Below are 25,807 nucleotides of genomic sequence, written 5' to 3'. Positions count from 1 at the left end.
AAGCAGGCCCACCCAGACCTACTGGATCTCAATCTGCATGTGAACCAGAGACCTCGCGGGCTGCGCAGCACCGCTAAGCACATTCCGAAGGTCGGCTCCCCGAAGTCCCCGAAGTCTCCGCCCCCTCAGCGCCGGCTCTCGCTCGGGGCCACCTCGGAGCCGGCACCCCCGCGGCGCGGCCAGGAGGAGGGGCTCTACACGCGCTCAGCTTCCTCCGCGCAGGCGCCAGGCTGTCCGTCACTGCGATGCACTTTCCCATTTTGGCATGTAGTTGCTACGCGTGAAAGACTATAGCAAACACCCGAGCACCCATCACCCAGCTCAGAAATAAAACTCAACAGATATGATCGTGCATCCCCTCTGAGTGTTTTCCTGAGCAGCCCTGAGTCCGGCAGGCCGGGGACCCAGGGCCTGGCAGCCACCAAGGCGCTCCACTGCCGGACTCTTGTCGCGCCGGCACAGACCCACAGGGCACCCTAAGCTGACGTGGGGCCTGAGACCGTGTGGGACGGCCTGGGAGGGGAAGGTCTTGGAACTAACCCCCCCCCCCCCCCCGGGTAGACTAGAACAAACGAAAAAAGGCCCCGTGGGGTGCTAAGACATCAAAGGCACTGGTGTTCACAACTGAGAACTGGGCCGGTGTTGGCGTGATGAAGAACAGCATCTGCTCAAACACGCGTTAATGAGACTGCCTCATGAGCCCGGGAGAAGCTTCTGAAGATCCAAAGAGGCACATACGAGGGAAATGGCATCCAGAATGTCTGTCTGTCAGCAGGATGCAGTCTCCTCCACAAGACAGGATCCAGAGCCCAGACAAGAAGGGACAGGAGCAGGGCCAGCTCCATGTCCTAGAGAACAGTCTTGGAGGCAGAACACAAGGGGGGGGGGGGCGCGAGGGGGGTATTGAGGCACAGGGAGCAAAGACCTTCAGTCAGCAGAATGTGGAATCAAGACATGGCTTAGGTCTCAGAAATAAGGATGAGCTTGGGCTAGACCAGGTACAAGAACAAAGATGTGGGTTCTTAGAGACTAGGAGCTGCTCAAATTCCTCCTACTGACTCTAGGAATTGATCCTAGATTTAACTAATGAAGACTCCGGGGCCTGAGCTGGAGAACAGGGCAGGTGAGAAAAGGAGAGGGGAGGGGAGGGAGAAGCTAAGAACCAGATATGATCCAATACCAGTGCTTGACCTCAAAAGGGCTTATGTTTTTCAGCATTTGTGAACAAGCCAACATATCCGAAAACCTACACAAACGGTGAAGACTATTTTGTCCCCCTTCTGACCCAACCCCTATCCCCATACACCATGCTACAAATAACCCCAGAGCACCGGGAAGACCTCATTCCGTTCCTGGAAATTGTTTTGCGCACCTTCTGTGTGCCAGGCACTGTGCTGGGAATGGAGACTTCGGGGGGGGATCAGCACCTGCCTGGGCCTTCAGGCAATTCCTGTCCAGCTGGGCAGTCAGCCATGCAGACAGATGGTTTCAGTTGGTGTAGGAAGGGCTGTGCCCGAAGAGTTCCTGGCTTACATGGATGAGTGGGACAGGGGAGAGGGGGAGAAGGGGAGAGGGAGGGAGGAGATATGGAGAGGAGACCCAACACGATGTGTTCCATGAACCAAAAGTATGTGGCTACTTCTGGAGCATGAACCCAAGGCAAGTGTGAGGTAGTCAGAGATCATGGTTTTGGAGACTGAGAGCCAGCCCTGGGTTCAAATCCTTCCTCTGCCCCATACCATTCATGTGACCTTGAGCATGCTACTTTAATCTCTGTAAACCTTGGTTTTCTCCTCTGATCATTAGGGGATCCAGAAAAAAGCCATGAGAAACACCTTTATTACTTTGCATAAAGTCCATACCCCTAAGAGGATGGGGATAAAGAGCAATAAAGGATAATTCAAGAAGAAGACGTAGGTCATACCGGCTACTGAAACTGCTTAACATCTATTCTTTTAGGATTAGTGGGTCGTAAGCCTCATGAGAGACAGACGCGAAGAATTGGAATTGATTAGACTCCAGAGTCGAAAGGGATCAAACTATTTCCTCTTCTTGCTTCAAGTTTCCTCCAAAAGTAGTCATTGTTTTAATTTTCTTTGTCCTCGGACAGATTTATTTAGTGGGACCTACCATATAGACCTCCTCTGACAAATTCCATGTTATGTTTATCATTGACATTCATATATATATATATATATATATATATATATATATATATACTTAAAAATGAAAAAAATTATCTGTAAATTTCCAAGAATTCGATCAAAACGATGAAAAAAACTAGAGCGAAGACACAACAGAGAAGGAACCTGACGATTATTTGGCTTCCTTTTTGTGACTTCCTGCTCAGAAGTCTCTTCTTTGACTTCACAGTGAAAACAGACATCCTCTCTGACAACGAATAAAAGTACAGACTACTGAGGATAGGGTAGAGAAAACCCGTGGAGCCAAGATATGGCTGGATTTTATGCCGGCACATCTGCTCACTGCATTGGACGACTGATCCTCTGCAGCCAGGAATGGACCATAACAGCTTCTCCACCGGCCAAGGTCAGTGTTTAATGGTGATGGTTTTGATTTCCGTGAAAAATTCATAAGAGTCCTTGGCTCCTTCTCGACCTACCCCAGAACTCTTCATCCCCCCAAAAGGCAGGTTGAGCTCTCTGATGAGCCAGCAGTTGGTCCAGACCAAGCCTGACTGCAACTTCTTAGCCACCCGGTGGATACGGCCCACATTGCTGGACCACACTGTGGCTGCCAGTCCGTATTTAACGCTGTTGGCTCTTTGAATCACTTCCTCTTCACTATCGAAGGGGACAACACATGTCACTGGCCCAAATATCTCTTCCTTCATGCAGCAAGATTCATCCTTAATGTCTGTTATCACTGTGGGAAGCATAAAGTATCCTGCTTGATTCCTGCGGGGGAGGTTCAATGTGTCCACCCCCTCACCACACAGAATTTGGGCCCCTTCCATCTGGGCTTTTTTGATGTAACTTCTGACCTGCGTGGGTGAAAACCAGGATTAGCAACATCTTACCATTTGGATTGACACAAAGCAGCAGAAAATTCAATATTTTTTAATCATCTAGGAAATATGTAGAAGGCCATTGCTAAGAAATCTAAAGTTGATTATCTTATTGCTCAGCTGCTAAGCCTGAGGGCAGAAGTGCTCTGACCATCATTTGGGCATCCAGCCCTCATACGGAAGAGGAGAGTAATTTCTTTACTATCTAAGTTCCAGGCACGTAGATAAATGCTTTTCATACATTCTCATTTAATTCTCTCAGAACTCTATTAGCTATGTATTATTATCCCCTATTTGCTGATGATAAAATTGAGCCTCAGAAAGGGTAGATGGTTCACACAATGAATAAACAGGAAAGCTAGAATTCACACTCAGGTATATTCAGTAGTTAAATACACAAAAGAATAGTTTCTCACTTTTGGGGGGACTCTGTCCATTGCAGAACATGGGAAGTTGAATGGTGCATAAGATTTCATGAAAGGCCAAGATGCCCTTCAATAGCTAGGCTTCCAGAACAAATCATTTCTAACTTCTAGTATCATTACTGATTATGTTCTGAAAATATGTCCAGTTAATATAGAATAGCTAACTATAATGGGAAATAAATTATGTAATAAGTAAACCCAATAACTCAGAGACAGTGACAGATGTTTATTAACCATGGTTGTAGAAATGACCTATTATAAAATGATATGTACGTTTATATATGGAAATTTCATTGCAGTCACAATGATACATTATCCTACCCCTCAGGGGTATTATAAGTATAGGAAAAGTAGAAAAGTCATCCCAAAAATTAAAAGTATAGAACAACAGTTAAGCAGTACATCAAAGGCAGGGTAAATTTTGAAGTCATACTTTGGCTCCCTACTTATCAAATATTTATCTGAGCATTCTGCCCCAGGATTAGATAAGTTCTCCATTGTAGAACTATATTCAATGTAGAGCTATGTGTTTGCCATGTAAAAATAAAAAAGTAATGTTGTTTTATCATTGATTTTGCTCTAGTTTATAGAACACTTAATAAGCCATGAAGTCAAAGACTTCTAAAAAATATATTATTTGGAACAGGTTCGTATTCTGCTCTGTTATACATTTTCCCCCAACATGACCAATGATCTCAAAGTTTTCCCAGAAAAGCCCTTGTCTAGTTTGTGGGTAGAGACTAAATTAGGTCTGGACTTCTCTTTCCCCTATTCTCTTACTCCTCTTGAAACAATCCACTCAGATTAATTAAAAGATGCCAAAGGCAGCATAGCGCGTGAACAGGGGAAGTCGAGGCAGAGATCTCCAGGGGCGCCTGCTGAACACAGGACCAGAACTTTTTTCCGTGATTCAAACATGGAGTGGCTTTAGATTATCTCGTCTATATGGAATCTCATGATTATCTCTTAGAGACTCTTGGATAATAAAATATGAAGGAAAGTATCAGTTTTCAAACTGTGAACTTTTCAAAATTTTTAATACGTAAGCTGACTCACACTAAACTAAATATATTTTCTGGATGATAGAATGATATCTATACTAGCAGCTCAGGAACTGAGATTTTCAGGAAAATATGGAAAAAAGAAAATGTTGTGACTGGTAATATGCCATAAAATGTAATAAATTATTACTACAAAACTTTTTCTGAGAGCAGAGAGCAGTTAGTACTTCGGAGCTTTGTCCATAAAATCTGAGCACAGAGGTCAGATGAGCAGGCGGGGGAGCCCAAGTGTTCAAATCTCAAGAGCCTCCACTTGCTCACTGAGGGATTTTCGATGCTCAGTTTCCCCTCTGAAAAATGGGATTAACATTCCCACCTATTCGCAAGCTTAGATAAAATGTATGTAAAATATTTAGCATAATGCCTGGCTTACAGTAAGTCTTTTGAATGCCAGTCACCAACTGGTGCTGTTGATGAAGAAGGTGATGGTATAACACACCATCTGACGCTTCCAAGCTGGGAGACTTCAAAGACGAGCCCACCCGACAAAAGAAGATAGCAACCTGCAGAAGTGGACCTTTGCTAACAGCCTGCAGCCTGCCCCATTGGGGAATGCACCCGTGAACGTGCCCTGCGCTCTGCCAGCCTCACTGTAAACACTCAGAATTCCATCTCCGATTTCCTGCATCTTGGGGCAGGCTGGCATCTAGCCCGAGGCTCTAGACAGTCACGTGGAAAAGCATTCGAGGGGGTAAAAAGAAAAACTAAAGCAAAAACAAAAGCAACCTGTGAAACAGGCAGAGAGCCTTTTCTTCACTCCTTGAGGACAGAGTCACCTGTATCACTGGGAGGCAGGCGCGTCTCTCACCCACGCAGGAGCAAGCTGCGTCTCTGTGAGGTTCTGAGCCCTCTGCCATGACGGAACAGCTTCTACATATTCTAACTGGACTCTTCTGGCTCTGCCTCACCATCTGTCATGACCACCACACAGAAGTAAGATGGACACAAAGACCCCAGACTCTGCAGGGCTAGTTTACTCCAAAGAAGACACAGACAAACTGCAGAGGAGAAGTGGAATACAAAGATGGCCGCCAGGCCTCCCTTGGACACAGCCCCCACAGCTTTTTTGGTGAGAGGCGAGGAAAGATGACTACCAGTGGAACGTGTCCACTCCCTCCTTGATCTCCGAAGCATCACACCAAACTGAAAAGAGTCCCACTGGAAAGGCCACACTTACAGGGCCCTACTAGGCTTCCATTAGCTCTCTCTTTCTCAAGCGCCGAGATACCCAGGGCCTCCCCACAAGAATGGATCTGCAAGCCCCCCATCGTGGGTCCACTTGGTGGGAGACTCAGAGGGGGAAGCTGTGACTCCCTGCATCTGGGCACTCGTGCTCAGGGTGGAGCAGTGAGGATGGCAGATGTCGAGGAACCCTCGGAGCCTCAGCAGGACAGCCCTGGGGCTTCACATGGGGGAGGCAATGTACGCCCACCTGACGGGCACTCTACTCTAGCAGGGAGCGATCCAGTCAGTAGGACCACAAAACAAGAGAGCTGCATGGACCGCAGCACGTTTACATGTGGTGGGGTAATGCGAATACATCTTTAGTGTTCTTCCCTAGAAAAAGGAAATACATTGGCGAATGATAAACTATTTTGAAAATTTTAACTGTGTGTACAAAATCTTTCTCCTTAAAAGCAGTAGAGCCATGGAGATTTCTGAGATGAGTACAGAGTAATTAATTGTACTTTATTTTAATAAGCAAGTGGCTGAAAAATTATTTTCTATAATGATCAAGAAGAAAGTCAAGAGAAGTTGATTGAAAAGTCTGCAGTTTGGCTCATAGTCAGGTGCTACCGTTGGTTTCTTAGTGTGGACAATTGTATTGTGGACATGGAAGACGTTAGTAAAAGGGAAAGCTGTGTGAGTGGATATAGAAAGTCTCTGCCTTATCTCTGAGATTTTTCTATAAATCTTAAGTTATTCCAAAATAGAAAGTTTACTTCTATTCTTAGTTATTTGACCGAGATGGAAAACATATGATGGTAAAAATACATGGGAGTTTTAAAAACTTCTGTTTGAAAGATAAATCTGGGATTATGTTTGAATATGGTCAGAAAAAAACCTGCTAACTGTAAGCGTCACCATTTTCAGAGTTATTCATGGCACCTAAGTATACTACATTGAAATGACAGTAAGCAAACAAAGTCCAACCAACATGTTAAATAAACGCTTGTCTTTCCAGCGTAATTTGGTTTCATAAAAGATGGCATCTCTGGGCTAAGATACGTGAGGGAGAGGTTGACACCGGGCCTGAAACCTTGTCAATGTTTCAAGTCTTAAAAAAAAAAAATCAAATATCATTTGTGGTTTAGATCTATTAGGATTCTTGGCTTTTTTTTTTTTTTAAGATTTTATTTATTTGAAAGAGAGAGAGCATGAGAGGGGGGAAGGTCAAAAGGAGAAGCAGACTCCCCGCTGAGCAGGGAGCCCAGACACAGGACTCGATCCCAGGACCGCAGGATCATGACCTGGGCTGAAGGCGGTCACTTAACCAACTGAGCCACCAGGCGCTCAGGATTCTTGGCTTTTGTACACGCCTGCAGGAGTGTTTCACACCCTCTCCTCCCTATTGAACCCTCTGCACCTTCTCCCCTCCTCACCCTGCTTCCTAGTTCACTGAGAAAACAGAATAAATAGACCCCCAAAAAACTGTTAAAGTTAAAATATAGTAAATCTCCCAAATCTGTGCAGTGTCAAAGATTTCTACAAACTAAAGTAAAGGCTCTGTCCCTCACTGGCCAACTGATGGGGGCAGATTTTCCATGGTGGGTCTCAGTTACCACCGCTAAAAACAAGGTCCTCCAGCTCCAACATTCTATGACTTATCTTAGGAGTCACATCGGGTAATACATTAAGATGACCTTAAAGGCCTAAATTCCACAAACCAGCCAGAGGCCATCAATGGCTTCTCCCACATAGACCACCACTAACCCTACCCACTAAGGACCACATAATCTGGATCATGCCTGTTGGCACATCCAGAATTCCATTTGCTGTAAGCCACAGGCAGAACCCTTTCCACTGGGAACTTTTTTTTTTTTAAGATTTTATTTATTTATTTAAGAGAGAGAATGAGATAGAGAGCATGAGAGGGGGGAGGGTCAGTGGGAGAAGCAGACTCCCCGCTGAGCAGGGAGCCCGATGTGGGACTCGATCCCGGGACTCCAGGATCATGACCTGAGCCGAAGGCAGTCGCTTTACCAACTGAGCCACCCAGGCGCCCTCCACTGGGAACTTTTATCAATGGAAATTCCTGCCACCCTTAGTCCACATCATTCTTATCAGCTGACCCTTATGTTTTGAAATTTGTCTTCCTCACTCTCGATGGGATCTCTATGCTGACTTCTCAAATTCATTCATTCCATGTAGATGCTGCTTTAACCTGGATTACATTTGTGTATTCATATCTAACATTTGCAGACTCTGTATCCAGAGGCCATTTCCTACAGGTCAGAATTTTTTTAAGAGTAGGGTGGTAATTAACAACATTTCAAAGCATGACTGTGTGCTATGCCCTACACTGAGCTTCTCCCCAAACTTCCATCACGGAGATTTACTTACTTTCTCCAAATGAGCTTTACTTATCAGAGCTCCCATGCTGGCTGACGGATCAGAAGGAATGCCAACTTTCCACATTCTGGTAGCTTCTACAAACTTCTCCAAAAATTCACTATAGATGCTCTTCTGGACAAAGATTCTGCTGGTACAGAGGCAGATTTCACCCTGTCAAGAATGACACATGAGGACGACAAGACACACTCCTTCATGGGCAGGTCACCCTGCATTTCTGAGCACCTACCTGCCCGTAGTACAGGTCTCAGCCATGGGAAACACTGATCAACAAAACAAAGTCCCACCACAGGGAACACACATTCTTGTGGGGAAGTCAGACAACAGCACAAGTAGATGTGTTCAATCAATATAATTTCAGGTCATGAGCAAAACGATACAAGAAAATTAAGCAGAGGATGGGAATAGAAATCAATGGAAAAGTGCCACTTTTAGTCCCTTTTAGTAGAGGGAGTTCTGGAAGGCCCTTGTGAAGAGGAGGTATTTGAATTGACACTCGATTGATGGGGAGGGCCTAGCTGAGCTCCAGGCAACGCGGAGGAAGGCAATGCTCAGCAGGCGGGGTAGAGCGGCTTCTTGCAACGGGAGCGTGCTTGCAGTGGTGTGGTGTGTGAGGCAAGGCAAGAAGGCGAGCAGGGCTGAGCCCGGGAGTGGAGATAGAATGAGGGGAAGGAAGGATAGGAAAGGAGGGCAGGAGGTGAGGAGCAAGGCCACACCACGCGGAGTCCCACAGGCTCACAAAGGAGTTTGCATCTTGCTCCCGGTATCATGAAAAGAGCGTGGAAGGCTTTAAGCTGCAGCATGATATGATGAGATTTCCATTGTTAAATGATCGTTCCAGCAGCTGTGTGGAGAATAGAATGGAAGGGAACGAGAGTCGGGTCTACGAGAGTAGAGTTCAGAGAGTATTCCAGAAGTCCAGGTAAGTGGAGGTAGCTTGGACCAGGGCGGGAACAGCGGAGATGAGCAAAGTGATAGGTGTCCACCAACATCACCAGATTCGTAAAGGGACTTGGGAGCCCAAGGTGCAAGAAAACTGGTATCAATGCTCTCAGAAGTGAGGGATTCCAGGATATATTAGAATAATGGAGCCAACAAGATGGGTTGATGGATTAGTGAGACAGAAGGCTGGGGGGTAAGAACAAGGTTGAGTCCCAAGTTTTTGATGGAGCTGCAGAGCAGATGGTAATGTTCTATCCCCGAAAAGCAAGCCCAAGGGAGAGGAGTGGTATTGCAGGGAAAGGAGAGGGAGGGAAATCAACAGTTCTGCTTTGCACAGGTTAAGTTTCAGATGCCTAACAGACATCCGAATAGAGATACTTTAGGTTTTGAGCAGAGGTGCTAACAGGAGCCTGAGTGAAAAATGATCCTTACTATTGTTTGAATATAGCATGCGATCATTTACAAACCACAGTCTAGACATCTCAAAGCATTATGTATGTATGGTAAGTATATATATCTGTGTAAGTAACAATTTTCACCACATGTATATTTGATCTTCACAACCACCCTAAGGATGGAATATTTCTAATTATTTTGACAGTTGGGCAAAGGTGTATTGTCCAAATTAAATCATCATTGTTTTGAAACAAAAAATTCTCTCTGCAACCCAGGATCACTGTAAGAACCATCTGCATATCTAGCTTGGGAAATCTCCAGACACAAGTGCCCTCTGCCGTGTGGGAAGGGAGGGTGTGGTAAAGAGAGTTGAGGGGTTACCCAGTCAGGTTTTTCCGGCTTACTTGGTGCCAGGAAAGCATAGGTAATGCTAGGATCTCTAGTGGCATGACTTTCAAGGAAATGAGAAAAGGGAAATTATTTATTGCGTGTCAGGCACCGTGCAGGGTGCTTTTCTCATGATAATTCTGTGGTCCAGTAGTTTTCCCAGCTTACAATTAGGAAATGGAGCTTTGAACAAACACAAGCCCAAGGCCACCAGACACAGGAAGTTTCAACTTCAGTCTGAGTGATGTGGAAGTCCGCATTCATTTCTTCTGTGTCCCACAGCGTGTTGAAGTGTGAGTGTGCCCCCAGCCAAAGGAGACTACGTGTGACAGAGATGTTTCAAAGTGGCCCATTATGTTCAACTGAGGAAGAAGTGTTCACTACGTGGGACTCATCTCTCGGTTAAGGAAAAAGAAATGAGCCCCTCTAGTTTGCCTAAAATCTGCTTGTTGTCTTGAATTAGCTAGTTGGGTTCCAGTCCTCTTCCCCACTGACATTCAAAATACCCCCAAGAGGAAGGTTCTCTCAGCAATTTCAAGTCCTGGCACAGTCCTGGTGGCCAAGAAGCTACAGTCCATCTCCACGCTCACAGTGCATTTTCTTTCATGCAAAGTTCACCTGATTCCTCTCAGCTGATTCTCAGTGCACAGCTTGTCCCCACTCCCCATGTTGTCACTATAAGCCACCCAAATGCTTGATTTAATTGTTCATTTTGATACTTGATACTTGTTTATTTTAATGATTAAAATAGCTGTATCATAAAATTATAAATCTATTTTCTAAAATCTAAAATTTAAGTCTATTGATCCAGAAAAGCTCTCTCTCTAGATACAGATGTACCTGTATATAGAGGTATACAGAGAGATACAGAACAAAGCCACTTTCTCTTAAGAATTACTGTGAGAGAAATAATTAAAATTATAATGATCACAAAAATAACCACTGTCAAGAATGGTTTTCATTCTACAACTCACAAAATCGTTAATGGAAAGCATCATTATTACTTTCATGATTTCACAGGTAAAGAAATGAAGGTGCAAAAGGTTATGGCAACTTGGGCAAGTTAAATATATATCTCATTTCACTCATCTTTCTTTCTATGGTGGTTCTAACTCTTTAGTTAATTCTTTGTTCGCTGCTAAAATTTTTAAAAAGCAGACCCTTTGGAGAAAATCCTTCAGTATTTGTGCACACCTGCTCTACCTACCCTAAGCCTGATCCTGGGCATTGAAGGTCAAACGCGGCCCCAAAACAGACACAGGTGCCCTTTTTGTGAGGCTTACAGTTTGGTCTACCTGGGTCAGTGTTCCTAACCCTTTGGGATACCATGACCTCGAAGAATCTGCTGAGAACTGCGGCCTCCAGAAAAAACATCTGTCACATAATTTCGGGAGATGCGAAGTTGCCTGTGACTCTATGACATCCATGATTCCAACATCAGAAACGTCCTCTAGACTGGTTTAGGCATTTATTTCTAACTGTGTGCTGCATTTGGGATGTTTTTGGGGGAGCACAAGGTTTACTGGAGATAAGACATTTAGACAGCAAGAAGAGAATGGGGGTGACTCTATGAATAAAGGGACGAAAAAGCTTGGAGAAGCAAACAATCAATCATTTTGCCCATGGCTGGTACCTGATAAAGCTCAAGAACTGGAGCTTGCCCAACAGAAGCTATGATTCTACAAGAACCACAGGTGGACACTGAGACAAAACAGAGTCAGTGGAATAACACAATGTCACAATCTCCTTTCCCTGAAATAGGGAAAAGAGGGAAACAGATTAACCCACTCACTCCTGGCTTGGCACTTTAATGAAACAGATCCAGCCTAACTGGGTCACAGAGTTTAAAAACAAACAAACAAACTCAAAACAAACCAAACCAATACAGAGGACACACCTGGTTGGCGAAGCTGGACTTGACAGTCGTTGGAATGCACTCCTCCATGTTGGCGTCCTCAAAGATGATAGCAGGGTTCTTGCCCCCCAGCTCCAGGGACAGCTTCTTGCAGTGGGGAGCACTCAGCTGTGTGATCCGCTCAGCTGTGGGCTGGCTCCCCGTGAAGGAAATGAGGGGTACCTCTGGATGGGACACCAGGGCCTCGCCGACCCTGGGCCCCGTCCCAAACACAATATTTACCACACCTGGTGGGACACCTAGACAGGAAACAGAACAGTCTCCAGGTCTGTATCCAGATAGGATACAGAAACAGTAACAGAAATTACAACAGTAATTCTTCTCAGTATGTTGAGAACTTCGGGTGACATTGAGGTTCTCCTTGAAAGTGCAGTAGCTTGAATGGGGAGGGGGGAGTAGACTTTTATGGCTGTCTCTAGTTTAATAACAAAGACTATAGCACCACCTCCACCTCCAGGGCACCCGAGGTGGGATTTCTCCAGGTGCTTTGGCTTAGAAAAATGAAGAGTGGAACATTCTAATTAATTCATTCCATAATATTAACTAGGCATCAGAGGCTGAGAGCATACAGATATCCTCAGGCAAGTCAAGCCCTGTAAGGTAGGAGAGCCCTGCTCCAAGTTGGCATTCAGGAGTCACAATTCAGTGTGAAAATGTGAAGTGGAGGGAAGAAGAAATTGACTGTCTGGGCCCAGGGAAGGGAGGGAGGGCTCCTCCAGGAAGGTGAGCATTGAGTTAAAGGTCCCTGTGTCCCATGATGTGGACATACACTCTAGGACTGACTTAAAGTGCCAAGTACACCCTAAAACAGGTGCCCCCATCTTTCTAGCATGAGACCCTACTGCCCTACGTTTGCGTGTATTTTTTTATGTGTTTATGGCTTTACTTGTTTATTGCCTAGCCAAAACTGGCAGGTGCACGATCTAAGGGCAAAAATGGTGTCTGTGTTCTGCTCTTCACAGTCCCCCCTGTGCCTTGGCCCTAGTTTGCCAGATAGATTAATAGCAGTCAATGCTCACATTCACTGTAGGCCAATCATTCCTGGAAGCAATTTAGATCTCCCAGCAACTGGATGAGGTAGGTAGGATTAATATCCTCACCTTATCCAAACTGAGGCAAAGTGAAGTCAAATAGCAGCCACTAGGAGGCAAAACCTGGTGTAGATGGTTAACAAATAATTAAGTGAATGAATGAATGAAGGTTTCTTGTACATTATCCAAATCAGAAATGGTCCTTGACTCTGGAAAGCTTTACGTGTCCAGAAAGAAAATCTGTGTGCCATTGTGTTGTGTCCAGGAAGCTCTTGGGGTTTGTCTGGAGGTTAGCTGAGTTTATTCCCCATATTTCTGCAGCCTCAAAGTACAGCAAATGCAGAAAACCTCCAACATGTAAGGTTTTTGAACTACTTTCCCTGCTCCCACTATCTTTCCCTGTCCAGGTTGGACATTCTGTCCTAAATAGAAACATACTCTGTTGGATTAAAACCATCTCTTCCAGAATATGCTTTTCAAGTATAGATAACAAGTTCTCACCGATGATCCATTATCATCCAGAACACCTTCCCATCGAGCCAGAACCTTAGCCTGATCACTTGAGGGGACAAACAAGGCCCCCTTCAGCTGAGCCTTGGAGACAGGTGTGGAGGTCAGTGACTCATGGTGGTATCTGGCAGAGCTTCACCTCCAATGGCCCCGCCTTTACACACATGTGCACACTTCTTAAAATCTAGCTTGGGTCGGTCCTGGATCACAGGTCACTGCCATGGAGGGGAGGTCCAAGGCCAGGCACCATGTGACAGCAGCTGAGCCCTGCGTTGGGGCAAAGAGGAGGCTCAGGAGAGGGGCCCTCACTGTGGTCGATGGCAGAGAAACAAGGACAAGTTTCCCACCATTTGCAGGCTGGGGTCCTGCGTCTCCATCAGAGAGTGGGCATGTGAATATTTGCCGGATATTTTCTGATTGGGGTTTGGGGGCAAGAAAAGGTGGACTATTGGGCTTTATAAATCCTAAAGGCAAAAATGGATCAAATCACTTCTAATGTATACAACAGCATTTTAACAAAGAGTGAAGAAAACTTAGAAACACCACATAGGTATCACCCCGGGAAAATGAGTTCATTTCAGCAGGCCAATTGCCTTCTACACAACGGCATTAACGCTTTATATTTCCTTGAACTTTGGTGTTAATATGTTAAGAGCTACCTACTGGCCATTATTTCTCAGCACCACTTTGCCATTTGATCAAGACAGTACCGAAACTTTTCTAGAGACAACTGCCCTCTGCCCTTCAGATATGCCAGTTATGAGAGAAAGAAGGCACAATGTACATTGGCAAATAACAATTTGGTAAAACTCAGAGTAAATGGCTAACAGACATCACAGGGCATAAAGTCCCTTCACCAGGGACAAGGATGTGGCAGAGTGGCAACAAGCTTCCACTGGGCAAAACAAAACTAGGAAGGGCCAGAAATCTGCTTTCAGTGGACACTCCAGGAATGAGGCATACATATGGTGCCCCCAAGAAGAAATGAATATTCTAGAATTATAAAAGAGGTACTCACTGTATACTTTTTTAAATGATTTTACTGCACAGAAAGGTCATCTGTCAAGTCTGTTTGAATGCTCAGGACTCAAGGATTGGCTCTTTAAATATCCAGAATGCACCAGCAGGTCACGTTAGCTTTCTTTTTCTTACACAATATTAAACATGTCTCGTACAGATTCTCAATCCAAATGGAGAAACTGAGGGCTTAAGACAGGTGCAATTTGAGACTTACACTCTCCGTGGTGGCCAGAGGAAGAAAGTTTAGCAAAGCCAGCAGAGGCAGGGAAGGAGGGAAGAACTGTCTTGGTATAATAAGCTTATTCATTCACAAGAAATAAGATCAATGCTGTGTAAATACATGGAAATGTAAAACTCTTGTGTAGACCAGGTGCTGGGTGTATGGAAGGGGAGAGTGCTTAGGGAAGAGAAATCATCATAGATCAAGGTGTGGTTGACTTCAAGAGAGAGTGGTTCTGGGAACACAGCTCTGTGGCCCCACCCCACCCGCATGGCTGCCCTCCCCAACATAGATCACAGCAGAGCATCGGCCCCACTTCTGTCCACTCCAGGGAATCTATAGTCAACAGACAGGGAGGAAAGGCCTTGTACCTCTGTAGACACTAGGCACTTAATTTTGCAAAGAATGGCATTAGAATGTGATCCCTCATGTAAAGAAGGAATGACACCTGTGGGACATGGGAGAGGTAGGCACATTTCTATCATAACCCTCCAGAAGCCTAGGGCATCCATAAATGTCACCCCAAAGGCTGAAGCTGGGACACCTCATTGCTCTGTACAGTACAAGGGAAATGGGAAGCTAGACTAGGGTCATAAGGCCACGCAGTTCAACCTGCCATCTAAATCCTAGAGTAAAGAACTGGCCCAACTTTCTTGGAAGCCAATATGTATGTTTCTGCTTGGAGAGATAAGGTATCCAGAAGAGGGAGATATGGGTTCTTTCCAACTGCCTACTTTATGGATTGGGTGAGCCCAGTGCTACCTTTTCTGTGGGCTTGAAGGAAGTACAAACAGCAGAGACTGACAGACAGAAAGACAGCCACCCATCATTCCAATCCAGGTTGTGTATGGAGACCTGAGCTGAGGGACCTAATAGCAAGGGGCTTTCTTGTGGGTTGCAAGTTAGGGTCCCCTGACACCCTCCAACCCTGGTGTGGTGTCTGTGCCTATGCTGAGTTATACCTCAGAACGTACCCAGGAACATACCTTGAATGGGGCCATGACACTGTTGACATAAAGAGGACGTGGAGCCATATTGTATCAGCTTCCACACAGTGGCTCCAAATGTGGGGAAAACTGAGGGAGGTATATTCAAATCTCTTGAAAATGGCTATTTCTAACAGGTATCATATAACCATACAAACCAGAGAAGTCCCTAACAGTAGTCTTATTTGCATCAAGATTAACATGTGGTTCAAATATAAGATTTAAATTGACCACTGAAGACAATCCCTGGAGCAGGCTGGTATCTGAGTTGACTGAGTTCTTTAAGCCTGCTGTCACTTCACAGTTGTGCAATGACATCACTGCCTGCCAACCCCCCTGCCAGGGGAACCATTCCTGCAGTGGCACAGACAGGGGTGAAGAGAGGAAGCAGTGTGATCCAGCCCTGTGCATGAAGGGGATTTCTCAGAAAAGAATCAGAGAGAGGAAAACCAAAGATGTCGATGGAATCAATTTTGCTCTGAGCAGATTTCTATCCAAAGCAACTTCTCAAAATGTCAGGACACTGAGGTGGCTGAAGCCCACAAAATGTGCAACCCCAAAGCCAATCCTGTGCCTCTCCAGACCCACCGCTTATTACCTGCTCTCTCCAGGAGTTTGCACATCATCCACGCAGTCACCGACGTCAGCTCGCTGGGCTTGGCTATCACAGTATTGCCAGCAGCAATGGCCGGTGCCACCTTCCAGGTCAGCAAGTAGAGTGGCAAATTCCAGGGGCTGATCAGACCGGCTACAAGAGAAGAACAGAAACACTGCCAACAATGGCAGGCCCCTCAAACTAGACTGGCCAAACTGGGTTTATTAACGTGGAACTCCTTCACCCTGCATAAAGCTTTGGCTTACTTGTAGCCAACTTCAGGGAAATAACTCTAAAATGTATTACAAGCAACTGTGCCTTTGAAAACTATAAATCAATACAATTTACTCTTTTCTTGACGATGTACCAGTTGTATTTATGAACAAGGGCAATGTAAGCTCCAGGGCCAAGAGGCTGTCACCTGTTACTAAACAGTTTCCAAATGTGATGAGTTTTGAGATTTATAGACTGAGCTTCACATTTTTTTAAACTTCTCTCTCCTTCTTCATCATCAAATTGTCTAGCTACTATTTCTTTTTTAAGTTTTTCCATCACTGTTTCTAACCTGTTGTGAATTAAGACATAAAATCTCAAGCTTTTTAGAATTATTGGTAAAATAAGAGCAAATGGGCTCTGAGTCTGTCCTGTAGAAGCCTTCCGATTAGTAAAGCCAGTGAATTTTGATGCACAGACTATGAGATCCATTTTGGTTAGCCAGGGGACTTTTTAATAAAAAATTCTCTCTAGATTCTCACCTATTTCATGACCAGATAGGATTGCTAAATAAGTAACAGAACCAGCAACTAGAATGTGTCCCCATGCAATATCCTGAAACCAACCAGGTTTCCAACCGTAAAACATGCCAAAAAAAAAAAAAAATCTACCTTTTGAATTTGTAAATGGATTCATCTTATTTTATACTCCTCCCTTAAAATCTAGCTGTGAAAGTAAACATATATTCTATATGATTATATTTCTCGTTAGAAAATCGTTTCTTTAGAGGATAACAATATTTTTTCAGCATTATGTATCACCATACTTCTAAGAGGGAGGTTTGAGCTTTTCCTAATTCCTTCAAAATATGATTTCCAAAGGGTTCAAATAACCAAAGTGGTAATATGTTCCATTTTCGTTCCTTTTAATCTATTTATCCTGTCATAAAATGTAACTAATCAATACTGGTATTTAGTGGTTGGAGGAACAGTGACCTCTAGTGGGTATTTTGAGTCATTGCTCATGTTTACATGTCCCCCAAAAGAAAGCGGAAGCCTCTAATTCAGAGCTCCCTACACTTACTAATTTATTTAATTCACACTAAAATATATAAATATAAAATTAAACTATGCTCCCGGTTTTCAGATTAGAATCCTGAAGCACACAAATATTATGAAAGTGGCCCTGCACATATCCAAAATCCATGCTCTTAACTACAAGACTCTCTGGAAATAATTTTTTTTTTTAATTGTGGGGGGTGGGGGAATCTTCGTATGTGAATTTCCTCCCAGCATTATTCTTTTCCTGGTAATTTCCCGAGAACAATGTTCTAGGAATAAGCAGGTAATGTAACACAAGGAAAATAAACCAGAAATAGATTTTTGAGGCCCATTAATTTTCGGTTAAAGTAGAAGTCCGCTCTTTCCTTTCTCTTGATCTGTTCCTTTGGATGAGCTCTACAGAACTGAGGGAGCATCCCTACGCACCCCCGCGGACCAGGCTTTCCCTGAGCAGCACCTACCGATCCCCACAGGGGCCCGCACTGTGTAGTGCAGACAGCCCATGTGGTCCATCTGCGTGCACTCGGACGTGTGGTGCAGGATGGAGGAGGCGAAGAAACGGAAGTTCTGCACAGACCGGGGAATGTCCATGGTTCTTGCCAGTGTTATGGTTTTCCCTGTAAGAAGTCAACAAGAGAAAGCACGGTCGGCATACTTCACCAGGGACAGTGGAGACACGATCACGCATGTATCCCAGCTCACGCTCACGGAGCCTTGGTTCTTTCCAGCCTGAGACTTCATCCCCTGACGACACAGACAGCTGATCCGTGGTTTCATAGAACCATGAAATAATTAGGTGTGACATTATCAGATAAAAGCGAGTGAAATAATCTATGCTTTGTAGACTGAACAATTCAGGGCTATCATGAATCCACCAGATGCTACCACTCTGCTCACATCAGCTCTTTCAATTCAAAATCACCAAGCTTTGTACGTGCTACAAAGGGGTTGGAGTAATGGGTGTTAAGACAGCTGTATCTGCACGACACAATAAAACCACTTTGACGAATGTATACAATAAAACCACTTTGACAAACAGATGATGTATATTAAATGTCTCCCCAACACATGATGGAGTCCTTAGGATAGGCACGTGGCAGAACGGCTGAGGGGACCCCGATAATGCTGTGTGGCACTTGCTTACTCACTATGTGCCCCATGCACGCCCTACCTAGCTCCTGGATTGAACAAAAGGAGAAACATAGCTTTTCTGGACTGTTCCTTAGTTGTCTTTGGTGATTCAGGGGGACTCCCAGTGTCAGCAGCACCAACAGGAACCATCTTCATAAGGGTTTGGACTCAGGCTGCTTCCTAACTTTAAGCTGATGTATAGCATGTATATGACTTTAAAAGATCTCGGGTTTTCCTAACAGATATTACTGCAAGGATTTATGGACATTTACTCCATTACCCATGCCTCTTGGAAGGAGATAAAAATTAGGAAGTTGTGTGAGGAGTGCAGTACTCACATATCCAATTCTTTCTAAATAACGTGACTGTAACGGCTCTTCAGTTACTTTTGCTTTGAAATGATCTGCCTAGAATTGGTGGAGAATTGCACGATCGGCCCTCTTCTTCCTCTCTCCCTACATCCACGCCCTTTGCCAAAAACCTTGGCAGTGTCTTCCACCAAATGGACAAAGTGTATTTATGTCCTTGCCCCTGGAACTTGGACTCAGCTGTGACCTGCTTGGACCATCAGGGGCGGGAGTCGGCCAGATGCAAGCCTCCTGGGTGATTTTTCTTTCCAATTCCACCTCTGCCATGAGAAGCTCAGGTGCGGTATAGCCTGATGGGCCCGGGTTGGGGGCTAATATGGAGGAAGTACCGGGAGTCCCAGCCATTGTGGTTAAGAGGCAAGAGGTCTGCAAGAGGTCACCTGACCAGCGGGAAGGAGGGTATGCCTTGCCGCCACTGCACTTTGCACTGAGCCCCGCACTCACCTTGGTCCCTGGATTCCGCCTGCGCCAATTCCTCCAGGGACTGCTCTAGCAGATCGGCCAGCCGGTGCAGCACCTGCGAGCGCTCCTGCGGGCTCCGGGCCGACCAGCCGGGGAAGGCTGCTCTGGCTGCCTCCACCGCGGCGTCAATCTTTGAGGAGCAAGAGGAAGAGGGTCACCTTAAGACTATTGCTCCTGGGGTGCCTGGGTGGCTCAGTCATTGAAAGTCTGCTTTCAGCTCAGGTCATGATCCCAGGGTCCTGGATCAAGCCCCGCATCGGGCTCCCTGCTGGGCGGGAAGCCTGCTTCTCCCTCTCCCTCTCCCCCTGCTTGTGTTCCCTCTCTCGCTGTGTCTCTCTCTGTCAAATAAATAAAATCTTTAAAAAAAAAAAAAAAGACTATTGCTCCTAAGGTTGGATGAATCCAGAATCCACAGGTCCACCCACACTTAATTTTTTTCTGACTGGTTTCAAATATTCAATACTTCCTCCTGCCGAGTTACCTGCAAAATCAGCGAATCAGGGGCCACACAGAAACAAAGAAGAATGCTCCATTTCAACCAGGGTATTCAGATGCGGCCATCAGAAAGAAGCTATTTGAATTTTAATAGACGCACATTTTCAAGCATGTCAAAATACAAAAATTTTTTTGAATAGCCTGAGAGCTCACTTCATGTAGATGTGTAGAATCTCTCAGCTTTTAATCCAAATCCAACATATCTGATAAAATCTATATTTTTTTAAGATTTTATTTATTTATTTGAAGAGAGAGAGAGAGAGTGAGAGCAGGAACACAAGCAGGGGGAGTGGGAGAGGGAGAAGCAGGCTTCCTGCGGAGCAGGGAGCCTGATGCGGGGCTCGATCCCAGGGTCCTGGGATCATGACCCGAGCTGAAGGCAGACGCTTAACCACTGAGCCACCCAGGTGCCCCAAGTCTAAAATTTTGTTTGAAATCATATCCTCATGGGCGCCTGGGTGGCTCAGATGGTTAAGCGTCTGCCTTCGGCTCAGGTCATGATCCCGGGGTCCTGGGATCGAGTCCCGCATCGGGCTCCCTGCTCCTTGGGAGCCTGCTTCTCCCTCTGCTTCTCTCTCTCTCTCTCTCTCCCCCTCTGTCTCTCATGAAAAAATAAATAAAATCTTAAAAAAAAAGAAATCATATCCTCAGATTGTCATTTACACTCAGAATGACTAATCATAATAGTCATTGACTAATTTTTATATATAAAGGAATATGCTAAACACACAAATTATGTCATTGAACCTGTTTTAAAATTCTGTACCATGACTATTGCTATGCCCATTTTGCGGACGAGGAAACTGAGGCACGGAGAAGTCAAGTAACCTGGCAGAGGTCACACAGCTAGTAAGTGGCAGCATCAGGATTCAAGCCCGGCTTTCTGTGGCTCCAAGACCACAGCTGGCCTGCTACGGCAGAGCCACAGTCCCCGTGCCCTGCCTGGCTCTGCCCAGTGACAGAGGCCTCTGTGGGGATGGAGGGCATCTGTGTCCGAACAGATAGCTTGCAGACCTGGTTTTGGAGCAAATCCAAAAGGAAACAATATATGGAAAGGTTCAAGCAAAGCCAATTCCTGCAAGACAAAATGAGTCTTCGCATCTTCAGCAAAGTCAAAGCAACATCTTTCCCAGAGATAACAAATCCCTAGCCTGTGTCTCAGCCCTCTCCCCTCTCACACGCATGACAAGACTTTATGATCACTCACAGCTTTCTCCCCCTGCCCCCCCCACCCAGGCCCACCCTCAGAATCCTTTTCCACAGGCTTTAGGCAACCACGGGCATCTTTCTTGCCATCACAGGACTTTATAAACAGAGTCACTTCCAGCTAAGCTGAATAAAGGATGAAATGATTCTCATCTTAATTATAAATTTCTGGAAAAGTGGTGTTTTCGGTTGGAAAGCCGAATCTCTACTGTGGACCCACAGACAGGATGAAGGAGGATCGTGGGCTGTGGTATTCTCCACCAAAAGTTGCAGCCTCCCTGAGGCCTGGCTGCCAGACAAGAGGAGGGCTCCTTCCTCCTGTGCTCAGAGTAAAATCTCATCTTCCTGAGGTTGTCAATGTAAAATCTAAGCTTTTTGCTATGCAGAAAACTCAAGTCCAGTCATTCTAAGTTGGCTTATGTCTGTGTAATATAGAATACGTATTAATGTATGTGAGCAAAAGCTAATACCTAGAAAGCTTTTACTATATGCCAAACACTAAGGGCTTCAGATCTATTAGTCTGTTTCAGCCTCAGAACCACCCTAGAAGACAGGTATTACTGTTATTCCCATTTTATAGGTAAGGAGACTGAGGCACAAGGAAGTTCAGCTCTAAGTCAAGACAGTAGATACTAAGGGATGCAGCTGGTCTTTGAAGACAGGCGATATGACTCCAGTCTGTGCTTACAGACTGCAAAGCTACCATGTAAATGCCACCACAAATGTGTGTGTGTGTGTGTGTGGCCACTGATCTAGGCATCAGAGATGAGAATGTTAGCTCACTGTCGTCTGTGGAAAAGGATGATGAGAGAGTCTTATGTGTAGGTTGCTATGACTCACATTGGGGGTAATTTGTGTTAGACAGCTTAGTGAACACAGAGCACAGAGCAAAACCTGTTAGCAGCATCAGCAACACTTTCTGCACGAGACTTTCTGCAAAATTGGGCATGCAGCTTGTATGTTGACAATATTTTTCAAGCCAGCAAAAACTGGGACTTCCGGGATCAGAGAGCATATTTGCAATTTAAATTGCTGGGAAATCCAAAATATTTATTTCTCTACTAGCAGATGCAGCCATACCAAATTCTATCTTCTGAAAAGGCATGAACCATTAGCCGCAGAAAATATTTCAACTAAATTTGTCATATTTGTCACTTTTTACTGCACTTTGGAAAACACTTCGAGACCAGGAGGATTGGATAACACAAAGCTGGATTTCCCCACATCTGTCCCAGGTCATTTGAAACAAAATTGTGAGTTACAGTTTAACCAACAGATTAGCCAATGTTTGCAAATTTTTGTCCACAAGTCTAAAGGTTTTTTTAATGCAAGACAGGTTTAAAATATAGTTAACAAAAGAGAAATAATACCTTAGTATATATGAAGGCTTATTTACGTATACTTATTTGTATATGAAGGCTACAGTTATCTTTTAAATAATCTAGTTCTTTGTGCCTTAAAAAATAAAATCCATTAGGCATTAGATGAGCGTACATACATCAGCCACATTCATCACCCCAGACACATTTACATTGTCAATGCAATAACTGATAACTAATCAAATATATCTCCAACATTTTATAGAACTTCCCAAATAAAATTCTAATGTTTGTGCCATTAAGCACTTTAAGTAAGAAAAAGGATGGTCTTAAATTTCATTGCAAAAATATATGGGAATTTGATTTTGCATTTCATCATTCAAATGATCAGTTTTACTTCACTAGATATTTTAAAGACATAAGGCATTTTTAGAGGATAATATAAAATAAATCCCTGGGTTTTTCACGTTTGCTCGTTTTGGTGGAGTAACAAGTTTTTTGTTTTTTTTTTTTAGAAATCCATGAATATAGTAGCATAGTTAGGCAGCACTTGGCAAAGAAAAGGAAACAGAAACAAACACTGATTGTTCTTAACAAATAATACTTTTTACTAGACCCCTAATAAGGAATGGCTGAGAAATGCAGCTGTGTGTTAAGTTGCCCGATTAATTGCTTGCTTCTGCACAAAGTCATGGGCTTTGTTCCAGGCATAGGTATCCCCTTTTGAAAGTTCACAGGAGGTGACTTCACTTTTATATTAGCACCTGTTTTTGCTAACCACAAGAAATACGAAGAGGATTTTCACTTCTGTGAAAAAAAGCCGTTTCCAGACTTAGTATTTCTTTCCCAAATGCAAAGTGGCATAACGTGAACTTTCTGAAAATGGGGGATACTCTTCACTTTAGGCCATTTCAAAAGATGTCCTAAGAACGCTCTCCTTTGGATAGCCGGGGAATCCTGCATCCTAAAAGTCCCATTACAAAGCAAACCTTCCCAGAACTCAAATCTTCCTCCTGCCAGCGTTTAACAATTCTACACCTTTTCCCCAACTCCCTTTGCTCCTAGAAAAGTAAGTGACATGAAATCCATCAACACAGGAAGTACATTTCCGTCTTCCCTAGGTGAATATACTCACCTTTTCTCTATTTTTTTTTTTTAAGATTTATTTATTTATTTGAGAGAAAGAGAGAGAGGGGGAGGCACTGAGGGGAAGGGAGAAAGAGCCTTTAAGCAGACTCCGCACGGAGCACAAGCCCAGTGCGGGGTTTGATCCCTCGCCCCTGAGATCAGCAGGACCTGAGCGAAACCAAGGGATGCTCAACGGGCTGCCCCAGCCAGGCACACCACTCACCTCTTCTTTTCCACTGTTTGGCACTCTGCAGTACACATCCCCCGTAGACGGATCATAAGAATCGATATAGGAGTTACAAGGTACAAACTTTCCATTAATGAAGTTTTCCAGTGTCAGAAGTGCCTTTGTTCCAGCCATGGTGGAGGCAACTTCTGCCTTTCTCCCTTCGGTTCTCCCCGCACAGTTCCCTACCCGGAGTGAGCCCCGTCCTCACCTCCAGCCCCAAAGTCCTCATTTGCCAATCAGTGAAACTGGGAGGTGGCCTGACACTAAGGACTATGTTCCAGTCTCCAAACTCTGAGCAAAGAGTATTCAGAAATATTTCACAGACTTCCAGTACATTATGAGAAAGGGATAATAATATGGTAAGCTAACATTGGCTTGTGTCCATGGCCCTTTGAAATGTCAGAAGGCACCTATGTGTCTCCTTTTATTGGGTTCACACTATAAACTGTTTGTTGCTCAAACATGGAGGGCCAGACCCTGAAGCAAGTCCTTGACATGAATTTACTCATTTATTCCACACAACAATTCTATATAAAGTGAATGTCATTAAATCCCCTGTATAATACAAGGAACTGAGCCTCAAAAAAGTTAATTTGTCCAAAATCGCAGTTAGTAAGGAATGAACTTTAATCCGTTTATCTCCAAATCATGTGATTTCCCTCAACACATCACAGCCCTCACCCCACAGAGGTGACTGAAGACAGACTCCCTCTTTCCATCTCCCATCTGTTTCTCCTTACCGTGGCTGCCTTCTCTGTGAACAGTCCCTCCATCCCGAAACTAGCAGCTCACATCTTCCCAGCTGTGCCCCTCCAGTAAGGACACAAGCCACATCTATGCACAGATATAGGAAACACACAGGGATTCGTAGCCACGATGCATGTGAGCATTTCTATAAACTGGTAAGGGAAATGGACAATCCAATTGAAAAAAAAATAAGCAAAGGCTATAAAAAAAAGCAATTCATAGCAAAAGAGATGCAATTGGCTAATGAAGGCGTGAGAGGTACTCCGCCTCATTGTTAATCAAGGGAACGTGAAATACAAAGAGGTGCCCTGATTCCCCAGTCAAACTCGAAAACATTTTAAAAGATCTCTACTCCCCGCTCTGTGTGCAGTTGTGGAAAAGCAGGTGCTCTCCTACTCCCCTGACAGGAGGCTTCACAGAACCCTGCTTAGGGCAGTCTGGCCGTGTCAGCATTTTAAATGTGCCCACATTGAGGCTAGTAATTCCTCTTCTCAGAATCTCTCCCACTGGATTTCTTGCTCCAGTGCAAGTAGGTAAGTCACAAGGCATCGTTTATTTATGGTATTTTCAAAATTGGAAACAAGAGAAATGCATACCATCTGACAATTATTATAATGAGTCTTGACACCCAGAATAAGGAATGTTATTTAGCCATTGGAAGGATGTACTATTAAGTGCAAAAGAAAGCTAGTGGGTAATATACACAATAGGATCTCCTTGGATGCCTGCTTGAGGGGGATGGAAGGGGGGAAACGAGGGTTTCTTCCTCTTTTTACTCCATGTGGTTTTAAATTTCTTGAATACTGTATGGTGACCCTATATCAATATGTAACTTTTGTAGTTAAAATTTAGTCAAATGTGAGATACCGATATTCTAAATTCATTGGTCATCTGGGACATTTGCTGGTTGCCCACGTCCTCAGGCCCTCCCTGCTCCCGCCTTAATTGGTGTCTCTCTAAAGAATCTCCAAAATTCTTGCAGATTGCTAATGCAAAGCAAGAGACTCTGTTCCCTGAGCAATGAAGCTTCAGGCCTCTCTGAAAATCTAAAACTGACCTACAATGGCCTGCTGAACAAAGGACCAACCCCCCTGGTCTTTTCTCCTTTGCAGCTCAAAGCCTCTGCAGAAACTTTGGCATTAGAACTCATTTTATTTAACGGGGCCAAATTCTTGAGGCTCCTTCTCCCTACCCAGTTAGAAGCAGGGAAGAAGTTTAAAGACGAAAATTTTTTTTCTCAGCCTAAATTTCTTAACCTTTCCTTTTCCAGGTGACTTTTCTTTTTCCTTTCTCTTGTGCTAGTGATTTGGGGTCATTTGGATGTGCTTCTGTTAAATACCTGGTTACGCATAAATAAAA

The 25,807-nt window shown here is 44.4% G+C and overlaps 1 protein-coding gene across 1 annotated transcript; it reads right to left on the bottom strand.

The window, feature by feature from the left end:
• Positions 1-1,831: 1,831 nt before the first annotated feature.
• Positions 1,832-23,888, bottom strand: ALDH8A1 (aldehyde dehydrogenase 8 family member A1). Its single transcript, XM_027602787.2, has 7 exons — positions 23,696-23,888; positions 19,307-19,454; positions 17,825-17,980; positions 16,093-16,242; positions 11,710-11,966; positions 8,079-8,240; positions 1,832-3,004 (listed from the first exon to the last, which is right to left on the bottom strand). The coding sequence occupies exons 1-7, from the start codon at positions 23,831-23,833 to the stop codon at positions 2,552-2,554; spliced, it is 1,464 nt and encodes a 487-aa protein (XP_027458588.1). The 5' UTR covers positions 23,834-23,888; the 3' UTR covers positions 1,832-2,551.
• Between the last annotated feature and the right edge of the window lie 1,919 nt (positions 23,889-25,807).

This window comes from Zalophus californianus, chromosome 7, assembly GCF_009762305.2.
Source record: "Zalophus californianus isolate mZalCal1 chromosome 7, mZalCal1.pri.v2, whole genome shotgun sequence".
NCBI classification, from domain to species: domain Eukaryota; kingdom Metazoa; phylum Chordata; class Mammalia; order Carnivora; family Otariidae; genus Zalophus; species Zalophus californianus.
Note: the sequence above shows the minus strand (reverse complement) of the source record. Positions and strands in the feature narration are given on the sequence as shown.